The 17,883-nt window shown below is 35.7% G+C and overlaps 1 protein-coding gene across 1 annotated transcript; it reads right to left on the reverse strand.

Moving 5' to 3' along the window:
* Positions 1–310: 310 nt before the first annotated feature.
* Positions 311–10,322, reverse strand: LOC110692177 (vacuolar-sorting receptor 4-like). The gene is made up of 12 exons (XM_021869176.1): positions 9,642–10,322; positions 7,987–8,679; positions 7,814–7,902; positions 7,631–7,700; positions 7,446–7,529; positions 7,263–7,339; positions 7,088–7,169; positions 4,955–5,037; positions 4,822–4,885; positions 1,474–1,602; positions 1,278–1,387; positions 311–851 (listed from the first exon to the last, which is right to left on the reverse strand). The coding sequence occupies exons 1-12, from the start codon at positions 9,967–9,969 to the stop codon at positions 756–758; spliced, it is 1,905 nt and encodes a 634-aa protein (XP_021724868.1). The 5' UTR covers positions 9,970–10,322; the 3' UTR covers positions 311–755.
* Positions 10,323–17,883: the final 7,561 nt, after the last annotated feature.

The following is a 17,883-nucleotide window of genomic DNA, read 5'->3' on the forward strand; positions in this document are numbered from 1 at the left end:
AATCAACTCTTAAAAAAATGCCAAGAGGAATCCATTTTTAAATAGTCCTTTCGTATTTTTAAGCGCTACACTAACCAACTACGGTCATCTATTTTAAGTGTTACTCTTCCAATTTTTACGAACTACCCTATTTTAATATTACATCTCTTCTCCCATGAAGCGCATGAATCAGGCCCAGGCATAATGTTTAAGAGAGTTTTGTGGGAAAAATATTTCAAACACGTAAATCATAGTTAACGCAATAACTGTCAATCCAACAAAACTAGAAAAATAATTTAAAGCTAGAGATGATAGAAGAATTTGCTTCTCATACCATAAAATTTTAATTTCTATCTCCACTAAGAGGACTTTTGAGGGTGAGGATTTCCATATCCTTGCCACCACTCTGATAATTACCCATGCCTGGTCAACTCGTGTGAGGTTCCAATCTAATACGGCCTTATCCTTACCCTAATACGAGTAAAATGCTGGAAAACCCAATGAAAACATAAGAGTTTAAGTAGATACAGAATTTCTAATTGAACAGAGAAACCGGTAGTCAGCACAATCCTTTTGGCAATTTCGTCAATTCCACTCGGCAACGCTGCCCTCTACAACACTACATGTCACGGTCCAAATAAATATATGGGAAAAAATCCTATGGTAATCTTATTCACCAGCATAATTTACAAAGAGGTGTTGAACACTCAAATCCACAGGAATAGGGAAGGGCATATAAACAAGCCCAGATCCCCTCCGATCTAGAGCACTTGTTCTCATGCACGGTCATCAGAATGATTCGGAATTTCTGTCTGGCTATCCAGCGGCATGTACTGAGCCATAATAGCCCTAATTTCTGAATCCATGTATTGCTGCAAGTAGCAATAAATATATGTTAGGCTTGTCTAATAGAGGAATATAAGGGCTGGCATAAGACTTGTGTATGATTACGACCACTGTAAAATCCATCAAAGATAATTTCTAGAAATTTTGAATTTCCTAATAAGTGTCAAAATTACAAGGGAAACAGTTTAAGTTGGCCAAGTAACTTAATGTAATTTTGTCATCCAAGCAACTTAGCTTATTTTAATCTCTTAGCCTGAAAATAATGGACACATTATCCCAACCTCTCATAAGCCATAATAATTAAGGATATGACAAAATCTTTTACTAAATGATCTGTAGTTTACTGCTTATTAAAATTTGGGATTTGGAAACGAATGTCACCAGCTCACCATATTTAAAAGAGAGGAAAAAAAAAAAAAAAAAAAAGCAACTTAGTTAAGTACTTCACTTACCCTGATCCTGTACTTGTAAAAGAGGTAGCCCCCAGAAGCAATCATAGCCAGACCTATCAAACTGAGCCATACAGCAGCCCAGGTTGATTTTGCCTGTGCAGCCGATTTGCCTATATGACACAGAATGACAATAAAGGTGAGCCATAGGTATAGCAAATTATTTAAACAAACCAAGCAGCAAGGTTAATCAGCTCACTTATACAAGTATCATGGTCCTTCATGTACAACAGATCCCCACTGCATGAGCAGTCATAGCTACCCCATGTATTCTTACAGCTACAATCAGAGCACTGGCAAGCTAGTTTCTCTTTGCATTCGTCGATGTCTGGAAAAAGAACAGTGCACCATTAGAAGGATATAAAACTATGTAAAAGACAACGTAAGCAAGCCAGAACAGTCGAGAATTTTCATGACATATGACATAAAGAAGAAAAAAATAGACATGGTCAAACTTGCATAATCAATATTATCAATAAAAAGCTAATACAGTTCATCAGCAATGAAAAAATATAATCTTGATTAATGTAGAATAAGAACAGGAAACGTGATTTGTAGACTATCTGCCAAGGGATCAGGTAAAGACATAAGGAAGAAAAAAAAAAGACAAAAGACATTGCCTTCATCTTTTGCACATACTCTGGCCCAAAAACAAAAAAAAAAAAAAAAAAAAAAAAAAAAAAAAAAAAAAAAAAGCAAATTTTCTCAATTGTGCTCCAGACATAACGTTAGTTCCCCATAATGTTCACAATAAAACCCAACATAAAAATATTGTTGTCTACAACTTCTGGCCCTGGTTAGCTCGGTTTTTTTTACAGAGACAGAATTTTGTAGATCAGAGATTGAAAAAGAACAAGGTACCCAGCTACAAAACTGTTGTACTTATATTATGAAAAAAATTAATGATCCAATAAGCTATTTTCTTGGAATCATCGAGGTTAGAATATAAAACAGCTCCCAAGTCCCAACAATTACATAAAGCCAGAGCCTATGCTACTCGGACTCTTCATTTTACCTCATGTACCCATGTAACAATTCATAATCGACTCATTAAATATTAAGTACCAATTCAATATTTTCAAATAATAATACTTGCTCATATTTGTAACACACGTAATGATTTAGTTCACCGCCATATTTCATACATTTCCAGTGACATCTTGTTTAAATAGTAATTCCCATGCATTCTATCAACATATTGGTGTTATAAAAATTACAACGTATTAACTACTCTTAAATCCCATTAAATACTCCATTCCTTGAAGAATGTCCATCTTTCCTAAACTAGCCAGGAGGAGAAAAAAATCACACACATCCGTATCATAGGCAACACATCACGTCAAGAAATTGTGTGATTTTGTTTCCTACTTCCATGACTTGCCTTATTGTTGCTTGTGCAGCTATTGGATTATTACTTGGATATTAATTTAGAGCTTCCTTATGATTTACTTATGTTACAAAAGGGAACCATTAGGTAATAAACTGATTAAGCCAATAATGAAAGACTCCTTGTAATACTCTTGTTTCCTCCATTGAAGGTTAATAAAAGCTCTTGAATCCCCCACCAATTAACTAGGTCTCATCAACCAAATCACATAACTCTTTATGTCTTTTGTTGCTGTTCTTTATTGTTTTCTCGTTAAAATTTTTATTGTTAACTTGTCCTGCACTAATTAAACATTAGTACATAACACTGCCTAAATCATAATATTAACAGTCTCTGAGGAAAAAGAAACCATTATTTAAAAAAAAAAAAAAAAAAAAAAAAAAAAAAAAAAAAAACCTTGAGGAATGAAATATGATATGAGATTTCTGCAAAGATAAAAACAAGCCAACTCGGCTCAGTATGTGAAATTTGACTGTTAGCAATTACAGAATCTTTGGTGACGGGAAAAGAAACCTCAAATGACATACAAAATTTGACGGTGAGACAAGGAGAGTAACTTGATTGTCAAGCATGTCCAATTTGTACTAAATGTGAGAATGCTACACTGTGATACTTGCCTTCTCATAATTTACAATTAATTTTTATTTTTGGTGATTCACCCGGTTCACCCGTTGGGCTAATCCGTATTCGGGGCTCAGTTCTGCGTGGTTAGGTTCCAGTCCCCTCCCAATTGTTGTTGTGAGGGATCGAACAAGCGATCCTCCCTACCCCAATCACCACTGCACCAACAACCAATTGGTATAATTTACGATTAATTAAGCTTATGTTTTTGTCCCCTTGGGCCACGTAGATTATCCCTCTACGTACTTAAATACATATGCCCCCAAACCCCCCCCCCCCCAACCTAGTTGGTCATGTGTATTGTTCTTGAATTTTAGAAAAGAAAAAGTAGACATCACCAGCAAGATAACCCACAGATCCAGTATATGGAAATTACCACAATTTAAAAGAATAAGGAGAAAATATATGAACAAATTTTTTTTCCATTTATCCTGAAAATTTGCAAACAAATTATATTATTAATAAGTTGCCACCAGTGACCAGTGATTTTCTATTTTACAGACCAAACGAATTTAATACATCTTAATAGAGCTAATGGACGAGCATCTAGAAAGTTTAGGTTTCTTACTAGCAGCAAATTATTTACAAAACCCCTTTCTTCACAGAGAAGCACTTGGCTTTTTTACTCCCTTTGTCTCATTTAGCTTTTTATACTCCCATTGTTCTATAAAGACCTTTCAATTCAGGTAGAAATAGGGACCAAGGGAAAAAGGAGATCAAATGAAAAGTAGATCAATGATCAATTTGTTGCCCTTTGAATATGTGGATTTAAGAGGGTCTAACAAGTGGGGTAAGGAAGAAGGGTGAAATGGGAAAAGAAAACATTTGGACTTTAGATTAAGACGTTTATTCTTAATCAATCACCTATCAATTATGTACTTGATTGGTTGGGTGTAAGTGACTGCAGGGAATATTCAATTCCATTGAAGTAGAGAAACATAGATTGGTTGGTAGCTTAAATTCAAGTACCTCCCCAAATAAGTTCCCGTATATCAACACAACTTGCTTAGCTACAAAAGAAAAATTAAGTTACAGTTTTAGTTCTCTAAAATCAATAATAGTTACATTTGCATATACAACATAAACACCACCAAAGCCTTAATCCCTTCAATCAAGTGCTATATACTCTTATAAACCCAAATTCTTCATATCATTCTTAACCCTTGGCCTCCCATGGCTTCGGTTAAAATCCCATTGATCACAAATCTTCCACTTTCGTTACCAGTTTTTTTGAAATGTAATACAGAAATATATTTAAAATCCATGAATGGGGTTAATTGCATAAACTTTCATGAAATTGCTCTTCACTCAAGGAATTGGACTTGTTGAACCAAACAAGGTCCAGTTTCTATGGTACCTACTTCCTCCTTTCCTCTTCTTTGTGGTACATAATACAATCAAACAATAAATACACTATTAAAACTAAAACAAGGTCTTGATTCACTACCTACAGTGACAATATGAAGATAATATCACCAAGGATTTCATACATTATAATTAGTATGCATTTCGAGCATAAAAAGATAAGAGACAATTTACCTTCACAGCTATTCACACCATCACCCTTGAACCCTGGAGGACATTTGCAGGTATCCTCATGATCCTGCAAGCATAGAAGTCAGAAAAAGATTCTGAAGCTATTTGCCATAATTATTTGCCACAACTGACTTACCACACAAGCAGTAAATGTCTGCCCATGACGAGATTCATGCCAGCAGCCTCCATGGTTTATCTTGCATTTACCAGGTCCATTTGCTGACAGAAAATAAACACTGTTAGCTTAATGACATCAAAACAAGCCGCCAGGTGCACTCCCTGTGACATTTTACCACTTCTCTTACAAGATCTACATGTATAAATCAATGCAAAGATATCAAAACTAGATCATAGAAAAGATATAAATGGCATCTGAAAGTGCTCTTCTTTTTTGTAATTAAATATATATTATAAATAAAATCTTGTCACCCATATACAAAAAGGCTTAACCCAAAGGTATCAAGCTCTTAAGCTAACATGTAAAATTATCTTCTAATGAAATGTCACAGGCTGCTTAAGAAACTCATGAATTTTCAGGTTATCACTTGACTCCAGCTGTTGGGGTGGGGTTGGGGGGGGGGGGGGCAATCTTAAGCTGTGGGTGCAAGTTAACTACTTTGTATCGGTGCACCAACCTCCTATGCCAATATCAGGTTACTTGATTTAGAATTGTATTGCATGCCTGAAGATTTCATAGTAACAATTAATAAACCTCACATGTTCTGACTCTTTGATTCATTTTTTTTTTATCTTCTTCATTAGAAAAAGAGAAAAACCTTATCATAGAGCATAAAGACTTAAGAAGAAGATCGATACAGCATCAGAAGCATAATATTGAGTCAAGATAATGAAGAGACTGGGAGGGGGGGTTTAAATGGATAAGAATCATGTTTGATTAATCATTCCAAATTTCATTGTTCACATCAGCAGAACAATATCATAGGGTTGTAATATCTACATGATCATCAACATATAAATGAATAATATATTCATCTTTACTAAACAAATTTAGCTCTTAATTTGGTAGAAGTGACAAGCAGTCATCCAGACTCCCTGTGAGCAATAACTAGAAAGAGAAATCCTTAGTGGGCCGCTGGTTAGATACAAATTTTCTTTTGACAGCTTATTTACATAGATCAGGCCTTTACTTGGAAGACCTACTAGGAAAGAATATCAATTGAAGTATGGCTTACTTTGATAACCCCTTGTCCATTATGAGCTGATAATTCACTACTTCACTAGCTTCTTTTCTAAATTATTTCATTGCTTGCTTATGTGCCCAACTGATGACATCATACAGAAAAGAAGTGCAGCAGCACTCCATTAGGAAAAATCGCCAAATAATAGACATTGGTCACATGTGTGAAACAACTCAGCTTTGTCCATGTATAATTTGATAATAAGTTTAAACATGTAATTTGATACAATGCTAGGGAAAAACCAGCAGGTACTTACAAGAGACTTACAAGGGGAATAACAGAACAGATTTATAACATTTATTACATTTACATATCTTAACTGAGTTTAAATGTTATATATTTGATTTATTCATTTCATGGAAAAGGGGAAAATATTTTAACAAAATTATAGAATATAGACAACACTTAATGCACATCATAAGTCATACCCAAATGGCCAATTCTGAAGGGGGGATCCTTTTTTTAAATCAGAACCCAAGTGTCCTGATTTTAAAATTTAACAGAATATATAAAATGCATCCAACAGTGGGACAAATAGCAGCAATTTCGATTGACAATTAGTTTGGGTCAGCACCAGCCATTACCATTTGCATCAAAATCATCTTGGTTAGCCTAATATATAAATATCAGGCAGGGAAGGAATGATAATCACACCAAAAATATGCAGTTACCACATGACCGCATAATAGCCTAGATAGCATTAGAGCAAAATTTTTATGGCATCAAATTATCAAATAATACAGACAGATCGTCGAGCCATGGATTATATAAGGCTACTTGTTAGCCTGACAGATTCTTCAAGGTCAAGACTGATAACTTAACTACCATTCCACTATATGATTTGACAATTCTGAAGCTTGGAATAATGAGAATGAAAGTCAAACTACCAGATATATAATTCAGTGAATGCAGATATTATAAGGAAGACATCCATTGTCTACTCTCTTGGGATGTTAGCTTGAGCTAATGAAACCAATTGCTGCCAAGCATACACAACATAAATTCCTACTGTGGATAAGAATCTAGTGAACACATATATGCTTATGAAGAAGTCAAGATCAAAGACATACGTTTGCATAAACTGTAGCCATCCCCTTGAAACTGCACGCCATTTACGAGGGGGCATTCACATACTCTTCCACGGAATGTATCCTATATAAAATAGGGTTGGAAAAACAGCTAAGCACTGAATTGTATGGAAGATAGGGATGAATGAGATTATAAGCAAAGAGATACCACTGATACCTTGCAAGCAGTAGCATTAGCGACTTTGTCTTCCCAACAGCCACCATTGTTATCCAAACACTCATTTGTTTCAATCTCTGGCATACAAAGAAGGAGAATTTTTAAGGCAGATTTAACTATCAATGAATAAAAAATTCTACTGCTAGGTACAAACTGCAAAACACCATGACCACAGGACCTTACCATCACTCAAACAAACACCAGGTTCAGTAGTTTCTTCAAAACCAGAGCAAATTGCCTTTAATACAGCTCCTTTCTCCAACTTCCCTGTAGTCATATTGTTCAGAATTCAAACTTTAGACTTCAGGGGGACAAGATCAGTAATCATAGTGTGAAAAGCTGAAAACAGCAGATAGACAAAGACTCACCTCGGTATTGATGATTGTTAACAACAAGAGTGGGCAATATGGTTACATCACCCCTAGCTCCTTTGCCAATCTAAACAAAAGTTATCACATCAAAATTAGATAACTGAAAAACCGGCACAAGTTAATTGAACATAGTCACATAACACTAGTTCCAAAGACACAGGAAAGTGTCCAAGTGCACACCTGTGCCTCCTGCTCTTCTTTCAGGACCGGATTATCAGAATCAGCTTCTGGATCTCCCATACATTTCTCGATCTTTTTCAGATCAATTCCTGCAGATAAAAATTAACACTAAGCCATCATCTTCAGCAGAACCTTAAGAAAAATGAGTTGATCCATTGACCCATTATACTTACCCAATGACTTGATCACCCCTTCAGCACAATCCTTATTATACTTCTTATCCTTCATGGGACATCTAATTTGGAAATCAGTGACATAATCCCACCAAACCCAGGGCTTTCTTGTCTCATTTGCAACTTTAAATACACAGAGCTGCCTCAAGTTCTCAACCACAACATCCTTACCCTCATAGCCTCTGCTGAAATCTTGCTCAGGATCCGGTGCACAGTATCTTCCATGATTGATGCACTGGGATTTGCACTGTTTGCTTATTGTGAAAGCCTGAGGACAATACCATGTGATATAATGTGGTGTGAACTGGGTATAACCACCCTTTTCAAGTATCTGAGCAGCACCCTTAAATTCCTTCATAAATCCCATCAACATCTCACATTTGACACCACATTCATCATTACTAGTTGTCCATAGCTCATATTCTACTCGATCATCAGGATGAGGAACAGCTTCTCTCCAATCAAGATTCACATTAACCATGTCCCCCTTTTTAACAGCTTTCTTCAGTGTGTCACCAAAGCTTCTCTCTATAAGGGCAGAGGGAATGGTAATGTTCTCTATGTACTTTGCGGATACACTATCTTCTTCAGGTGTATCCATGGTTATCAATGCTTCATCAACATCGTCTGCAACAAGGACAGCAGCAGCACCAGCCTGTTGTGCATTCCACACCTTCAAAGCAAAAAAGCAATCTAGACAAAAACAAAAGCATTAATATTTTGAACAAGAAAAACACTAATACTCTAACAATAAATGGAACCCCTACATGTACAATGCACAACCTTGATCAAATGTTGCATTGAGGGTAGGGACGTGTCTAATGTGAGGCAAGCATATGGTAACTTATTAAAAGATATTAACAAGCTTACAATAACATATTCAAAGATATTAACGGGCATTTTGGTAGGTGGAATAAATTACAATAATGGGAATGAATTTTAATGTAATCTTGCATGGAAAGTGTCATGCAAATCTTTATGGACATTATGGTAATGCAACACCATCCTTCAGTATATGTTTTTCAGATTAAATATCATTACCAGTTGCCACTTACTAAAGTTAAATGAATGACAATGAAATATATGAATAAATATGATACTTTGGGACGAGTTAGCATTACCATGGGCACTGACATGGGAATATCCTAAAAAATTACATACATTTCCATTCTCATTACTACCATAATCACCACCTACCAAACAGGCCATAAAACTTATCAGTCACCCTTTAAACAAAATGTCACTACAATCTTAACCATTTCACAATAAATTATTGTAAGTCTATCTCATAAATCATTTTTCCATACAAACATCCATCCTTCAATGAGTAACCCTCAACTAAGCACACAAAAACCCATCTCTTCCTTTTAACTACAGATTCTACCACAAATTCAATCAAACAATGCCGGCGTGCAAAGGGTAGCTCAGAAGTTCATCCAACAACACATTAGTCAACAAAACTAGTCCAATCTCACTCATGAAATTTCAACCAATTAAGTGATTTAAGTCTAAAAAAATTCAACTCCACTTCAACTAATTCAATCAACAATCAAATTTCAACAACTATAACACAAAGATCAAAACCCAATAATCAACAAGTCAAAAACAAATCAATTAAACAACAAATAATTCACAAGATTGAAGTAATATATCACCTCCACGATCGAGAAGAACAAAGGTGGGTAATTGACCAGGCTTCTTCTTGAATGAAATGCTGAAATCACTGAAATCTTTACACCCTTTATTATTTTCCTTAGGATAAATTACAGTCCCAGCCATACTACCACCATATTGAGGAATCCCAAAGTTTCCAATAGCACTATCATAAGTACCCTTGACGTCATCAGGTGACGTAACCCTCAAACTGTTCTTCTCCACAACAAATCTGGATTCAATTGAAGAAACCCATGCTAAGATTAGAAACCCTAGCAGAGTCAAACTGGTTTTCCTCTGATTTTCTCTCTCCTTTGACCGTGTAAACATCTTACAAATTGAGAGAAAAATTCAGGGTTTTTGGGGTTTGATGTCTTGCTATGAAATAAAGGGTATTAGATGATAGTAATAGTGGAAAAGATAGATGATGAGAGAGAAAGAGAAGTAAGGAAGAAGAGTCAAGAAGAGAGAGAAAGGTGTGAGAAATTTCCAGAGAAGTTGTTGATGGAAGAGAGAGAAAGAGAAACCATGGAGATTAAATTTTACTGTACCATGAAACTTGTTAGACTCTTCCTGCTAAAAGTCGTCGTTTGTAGATTTTTTCCTTCTACCATTTGGAAATTTTTGTGCTTTTTAATGGAGTGAAATAGTAAAGAACTAGCGGGGCATTTGGTAGGAGGAATGTGCTTTAGTGAGATGAGAAAGTGGAATAAGAAGATGGAAGTCAGGGAACTAATAGATGGGATAAGGAAAAAAATAGTGTATTTTATTGTTTGGAAATTGTTGGGATTAGATTGGAATAACTAATAAAAATACAAAATTACCTTTATTATCCTTTCTTCACTCTCTTCTTTCTCTTTTATTAAGGGTAGAAATGTCTTTTATCCATTAAACTTAATTCTCATCCCTTATACCACCCCTTAATTATTAATTTGGAGGGATAACTCCCTTTTTTATCCCCCTCCTAATCTTCATCCCTCTAAACAAACAAAAGACTTGTTAAATTCCTCCTCTTTTATCCTATCCCCCTTCTTTTATCCCTCTAAACAAACAAGTTGTGAAGGATAATATTGTAGACAGGATTTTGTTCAGTTGTACTCCGTAAAAAAATGGTCTATGGAGTTAATGAGATTTGATATTAGAAGTATGTTGTTGTACAATACATCAATTTTTTTTTTATTTTTTTTTTTAGAAAAAATAATACATCATATTTGGTTGATATTGAAGATCAAGGAATGGACTAGTAGAGGGATTATTAGTTCCTCCATCTCTTCCCAGTATGACCGGGATCCGATCCTCACCCCTCCTGTGATAGGAGAGGCACCCCGTATATACACTCGGGTTTATATAACAAATTTTAAATTTGATAAACTTTGTAAATATTAAATGGGAATTTATTGAAATAATTTAATTAAATTACCTAAAATATCATGAGAATATAGAACTCATAATATTTATTTTAATATAGTAAATCATATGTGTTATGTGTAGTACTTCAGCTGTTAGAATTGGGTACAATAATTGTGATTTGTTTTATTATCCTTCAATCATAAAATGGATCTTTAATCTTTATTATACTTGTAAATAATAATTCCCCACGTTATACACGTTATCATTCTTTTTTCTACTTTATTTATTTATTTTCAATTTTTGTTTGTGTGGTTGTGCTCTTAGATGTTTTAGTATTGTGAATTTGTGATGTGTGAATGTGTGAATAGCCCAGCATGGTGACATAATAGGTGTGGGCCTCTTTCTTGGTAGTAGTATATACTCGTAGTATGCATGGCCTCCACACCATTAAATTTGCTAGGATTTAAGATTAAGATTTTTTTTTTTTTTTTTTTAATAAAAAAATAAGTAGGAGTATACATTGGACAACAAATTTTATTTTGTATGGAATTCATAAAAAAAATAAGTAGGAGTATACATTGGACAACAAATTTTATTTTGTATGGAATTCGAAAGTTTGATCATATTTATGTTTGATCAAATCTAATCTATTCTAATATATAAATCATATTATATTATCATTAATAAATAAAGTCGGTCTAGCAGTTAGGTCACGAGACACCGACACTTGACATTATAGTTTTTCGCCAAGTGTTGAGTAATGTAGGAGACAAATAGATATTATTGTGATTAGATTATATGCCACGTTAGATAAGATTGGATAGATTTGTTTAGGATAAAAAAGTATACATAAAATAATTCATGATTCTTTTCAAAAAAAACTTATCTTTTTTATTGACAATAGAATTTTTACAAACTTTCATATGTGGTCAGCCACAATATATTTATTTATTTTTTCACACTTCTCACTGCATTCCCCCTTCTCTTGCTTTTATCTCTCCTACCTTCCATGAGGATGATTGGTACAACATACATACAAATTCATGCAAGAAATTTACACAAACATCAAGTAATTCGAAAATAAACCCCAAATCCATTTTTAGGGTTTTTACGTGCGATTTACACAACGTGTGATTTATTGTGACGGGATTTAAGATGGACAAGACCATCATATATAAGTCTCGGATTTCTCGACCTCAAATTGGGCATATGGATCTAAGACATGATCAGCAACAGACTGAATCACAAACATCTTCATACCTATAGCGCAAGAATTTGTTGTTGTAGTCTGCTTTAGGACAAATTATCTCACCCATTTTTTTGCTCCTTCTTTGTCATTTTGTTGGGTTTTCTGGGTTGGTTTGGTGGAGTTGGAGTTGGGGTTATTTGTTGTCGTCGTCTTCTTCGGCGCCATCGAAGTAGTTTTGAAGGAGATCAATTGTAGAAGAAGAAGATGAAGGAAAGGGGTTGCTCGGTCAATCAGGGGTTACTTGGTCAGGGGTTACTCGGTCGGTCAGGGGTTACTTGGTTAGGGTTACTCGGTTGGTCAGGGGTTACTTTATAACACCCTAGAAATTCCTTTTCTTTAAAATACCTGTTTTGCCCTTTTTAAAATACGAAATAGGAAAATCTAAGGCATTACCGCCACCGTGAAAACGGCTAAGGCAAATATCAAAGACACACAACGGAAGACTCTCTTTTAAAACCGTTTAAAAACAAGTCAACTTAAACAGTCAAACCAAACGAAAATAAAATCAAACAAAGTCAAATAAAGTCAAACAAAGTCAACCTACAACTTGAAACCATTGTAGGCCCTTAAAACCAAACAATAATAAAAATCTTTGTGTTAGCCTCATGAACAAAATAAAATAAATAATACTCAAAGCAAATAAAACACATCATATTCCTATAGAAACTAAGCATGATTCGCTTTTCACTCATGCCCCTTCATGAATATGCCCTTCATCACCTGAAAAGCTTCTCTCTACTTGTCCCCACTACTCACCATTAGAAATGGGTCATTGTAGGGCCAAGGTAAAGACAAGGACAAACAAACATACAACACACAATCAGCAATGCTGAGTACATAAGCGTAATAAAAACACGCTAACATGCTTTCATCCTATCATCACACGACTTACCTTGTTGCACCTGTTTACAAGCATACAAGACATTCAACACTCAACTAAACAAATAACTAATTTAATTATTTAGCTTGATTACGCATCGAACGGGTTTCCCACCAAATCCCTGCCCCAAATAAATTGAGGTAAACTACACCGGGAGCTAACCGGGTAGGCAAATGTCACATAAAGTGACTGGACGTCCTGCGCAATAAATAAAAAGGAAAATACAACATCCTATACTCCCAGTAGAAGTTATGGTTAAATATAAAACCCCATAACCCCCCCCCCCATATGTCATACTCAAGGTATATACGTTCCAAGAGTTTAGGTGCGTAATCTCTTTCACTTTACGTTGCTTTACATATTATTATACTTGGTGATGACTCTTAAACCATAACACAATCAAACATTATACTTCATTCAAGCAATCAAACATACCAATTTAATTCTTGAATAATTAGTGACCACATAAATTTAATTGTTGAACCCTTTTTAATCTAACTCGGTGTCAAAGACACCTTAAATGCATAATGCGCTACGAATCCTATCCCTCGGTGTTAGAAACACCTTAAGTGCACTTAAGCACCGCAATATAACTTATTCCTGTGTACTAAGACACTTAAATAGCTCTTCCCTCATGTTTATAGCATCAATAAAAATTATATGAACCATAATAAAATTCCCTTTTCATATTCCAAACCAAATTAAACATATAGTTTAACTACACATGCTCTTTAACATGCCAATTATAAAAGTGTGGTTCATAATCAACATACCAACATTCATTCCAAACACCAATTCACCATAAATAATTCACACATCACAAATCATTCACCAACATCAATCAAATCAACAAATTCCAATCATCACCTACCATGATACTACTTGGAATTAATTTAAACAAAGCCTAGCATGCTTTTACATATTCAAATAATTACTAAGTACGCGAACATACCTTGAATCATCTTTCCAACTAGCCACAATGCTTTAAATTACTCAACTTAAAGTCTCCTATAATACCAAATACATAAACTCAATTACTCCCTTGATTACACAAATTTTCAGCAACTTTTAAACACTTTAAACCCTCTCTAATAAGCTGAAATTTTGGTTTAAAACCTTTAAAACTCTTTCTTTAAGCAGGTAATTAAAACCACGAGGTAAAACTCATTCATGGTGTTTATATAAAAATTCTAGCACACTTTTTAAGGTTAAAACCCCACAAATAAATCTGAAAATTATTAAAACCAATTAAAACCTTCTCTACTTAAGGGTAATTAACCCCTTTTCATTAAAAACACAAAAGTTGTACTTAAAATAAAATTTCAGCAATACTATTTTAATAAAAACTCATCAAAACTTCATAAAAACATAATCTTTAGGCTTTATTATCACTTACAATCAATGGGTATATAAAACTCCCAAATCAATTGCAAATTAGAACCCTAAAATCAACACTTAAATAATTAAAACCCTAACTTTTAATACTTTATAAAATTTGAAGTTTAAAATACTTTATAATATGAAATTTATAATCTTTAATCAATAAAACACAATTATAAAACATACTAATCATATTTCAATAATTAAAATCAAAAATCCATAGTATAAAATTATAGGAATAATAATTAAAACAGGGATAAAAGAGGAGAAAGAAGGAGAGGGAACCACGAATGGTGGCCGGCCGTGGGTTGCTTGCTGGGCGGTTGCTGGCTGGCAGGTGGTGGTCGCCGGTGATGACGTAGCTTGCGTGAGGTGGCTGCAAGGTGGGGCTTGCATGGAGACCCATGCGTGAACATGGTTTCACGTAAGAAAAGGGAAAACAAAAGAAAAGTCAAGGGAAGGAGAAAAGGAAAGAAAAAGAAAGAAAAAAAAAGGAAAAAGAATAAAAGAAAATAATACTTACCCCAATCTAATTTTTAAGCCCCTTTGTGTGCGAAAATTTTGGGGTTTTAGGGGATATTTATAGAGTAGAGGGTAGAGATTGAGTTTGGGCTTAATAAATAAGTGGACTTTAATCATGAAATATTTGACCTATAAGGGTTCAAATAAAAGAATTGAGCTTACTTAAATGAAATGGATAGGTCCAGTAGGAGTATATAAGGATTGTTTACATACTATTGTTTAAATGAGCCCAAACAATTAATAAACGTTTAGCCCAAAATAAATTATACTTTTATAAAACTCAATAATTTAAATACTTTAGCACTTTAAATATTTAATTAAAATACTTGAGCTCTTAAAAATATATTTAATAATTAATTAAATAATTTATAAAAATAATAAACGGAGTATTACATACTTGGTTAGGGGTGACTCGGTCATGGGTTACTTGGTCAGGGGTTACTCGGTCGGTTACGGGTTACCTCAAGAATTACTCGTATGTTAGCTGGCCATACGGTGAGGTCAGCCACACACAAAAGTTGTTGTAGACTTTTATTTATAGCAGCACACCACATATTATAATTATTATAAATATCCAATTAACAATAGAATTTTACTCCTATACGAATAACCATGTAATTATAATTATAAATATGACATGTATTTCTTCCAAAAATAAATGCCCATGTATCATTAAAATTTTTTAATCTAACATTTAAAAAAATATGAATACTAATAATTATTATTATTAGTGTTGTTGTTATTATAATTATAATACAAAACATACTGGGTATAATAATAATAATAATAATAATAATAATAATAATAGTAATAAAATAACAACCGCTGACATCATTCATTTATCCAAATCATACACGTGTCAGCTTCTCCTTCAATTTTATTTCCTGCCTAAACTTTTTTTTTTTCTCTTTCATAATTTTTTATGGAAAAACTAAATATTGACTACAAATACTTTAATACAGAATACTATACATTAAACTCTTCACAATTTTTTTTTAATAAACCTGATTAGGGGATTTTTATCCACCAATCACCGTTTGACAAGTGGACCAACCAGGTTCCGCCACGTGTCCTTCACGTAGGCCAATAGGAGCCTGCCACGTGTCAATCACAGATACGTCCTCTACGGACCAATTGAGACACGCCACGTGTCCACCCATGCCAAATGGGAAAACCGGCCAACAAGGCCCAATCCTGTCTAGAGGCCCGGTCAGCCCTAGGTTTACCCTAAACCTAGAGAGTGGCACGCTTCTCAAGACTATAAATACTTAATTAATCCTCATTAAAGGGGATCAAGCAATTAATCTCACCTGAAGAACGGAACAGAACAGAAACGTTACGGAAGACACTAATAACCGGCTAATCTCGCTAACAAAGCAGATTACCAACATTAAACACTCTCACCTAGAGAGATCTTATTACTTTAATTTCCATATTAATTACTCCTTAATCAGGTACTAACTTGACCGTTGGAGGCGGAGCTCTCAGGAGTCTCCGTTATTTTGCAGGTACAGGCGTCCGGTTCCAGTCTCGGAATTGTAACTCTCCCGCAGGACATCAGAAAACCCCGAAACATTTGGCGCCGTCTGTGGGGAGAGTACTTCAGAGATGGCATCCAAGTCTGTACCGACTCCTGAAGAGAGGCGTCCCCTAAACGACCCTCAAGTTCAGTCGGACCATGACACCGAAAGTGAATTTGAAGTTGAAACTCATACAGCTCCAGACGGGACCCTAAGGGCCCGACGTACCCGTCATACCGAAAGGAGGGAACGGGAGCATCTTCAAACAGGAAGCGAGCCAGCAGGCGCACCGCCTGCTCGGCAACAGCCGACTGATGGGTCTGCTCCCATCACAAGGAACGAACTCATGACCTTCATGAGAGACTTCAAGGGAGAGATCCAAGAGTTGATCAACAAGAAGCCGCCTGCTTCAGTCAAGGAGCAGTCGGCCAAGAAACCTTCCACTTCACTGAAGAGGAAGCCAGTTCAAGGGCGAGAGGCGACTCCTCATCCTAAATCTAGGAAGCGGGAGCCACCTGCCCTTGATTTCACAAAATTCCGTTATCCTACAGGAAATAGGAAACCGGTTCGTCATATTCAGGCGGACGGGTCAAAGCAAACATTCACAGATGCTCGGCTACTGCTAGAGCAGAAGAAGAGTGACCGATTGTCCGAGTCGACCTCTACTTCAAACTTTCAAGACAGTTTGCGAAATGCCTCGATGAGGCATACTCAGTCGTACCATGAGAGTCAGTCAGGCGGCACCTCCCGTCAGTCCGGCTTTCATAGTGCCCAGGCGGTACCGAACTTACCATTTGTGCCGCAACAACAGCATTTTATGCAGCCACCTCCATTTGGTGGACCTGCAGCAAAAAACGTCCAACCTATGGACTGGCAGCTACGGTTGCTTAGACTTGGTGAACAGCCGTCGGCCTTCTCCAAGGAAATTACTGACGCCGCTCAGCCGGCCAAAGTAAAAAATGTACTAGTAGGCGCCTATGACGGTACTACTAACCCAGAAGACCATCTGATGGCATTCACCAACCTGATGTACCTTCAAGGGTTGGATGATCCCACTTGGTGCAAGTGTTTCCCAGCGACTCTCAAGGGAATCGCACAACAATGGTTCGGCAACCTGCCGACTGGTTGTGTAAACAGCTTCAGGACGCTTGCTTACTTGTTTGCCTCCAACTTCGCCATGAACATCCCTGCGAAGAAAACGACCCTTGATTTGGGAACGATTCAGCAGGGCGAGAAGGAGGGGCTTCGTTCTTATATCAGGCGGTTCAACCTGATGAGAATACAGATTCAAGGGTTACCGGATGAGGTAGCTTATACCGACTTTTTTAGAGGTCTCAAAGACG

Source organism: Chenopodium quinoa, unplaced genomic scaffold, assembly GCF_001683475.1.
Source record: "Chenopodium quinoa cultivar QQ74 unplaced genomic scaffold, ASM168347v1, whole genome shotgun sequence".
Classification (NCBI taxonomy): domain Eukaryota; kingdom Viridiplantae; phylum Streptophyta; class Magnoliopsida; order Caryophyllales; family Amaranthaceae; genus Chenopodium; species Chenopodium quinoa.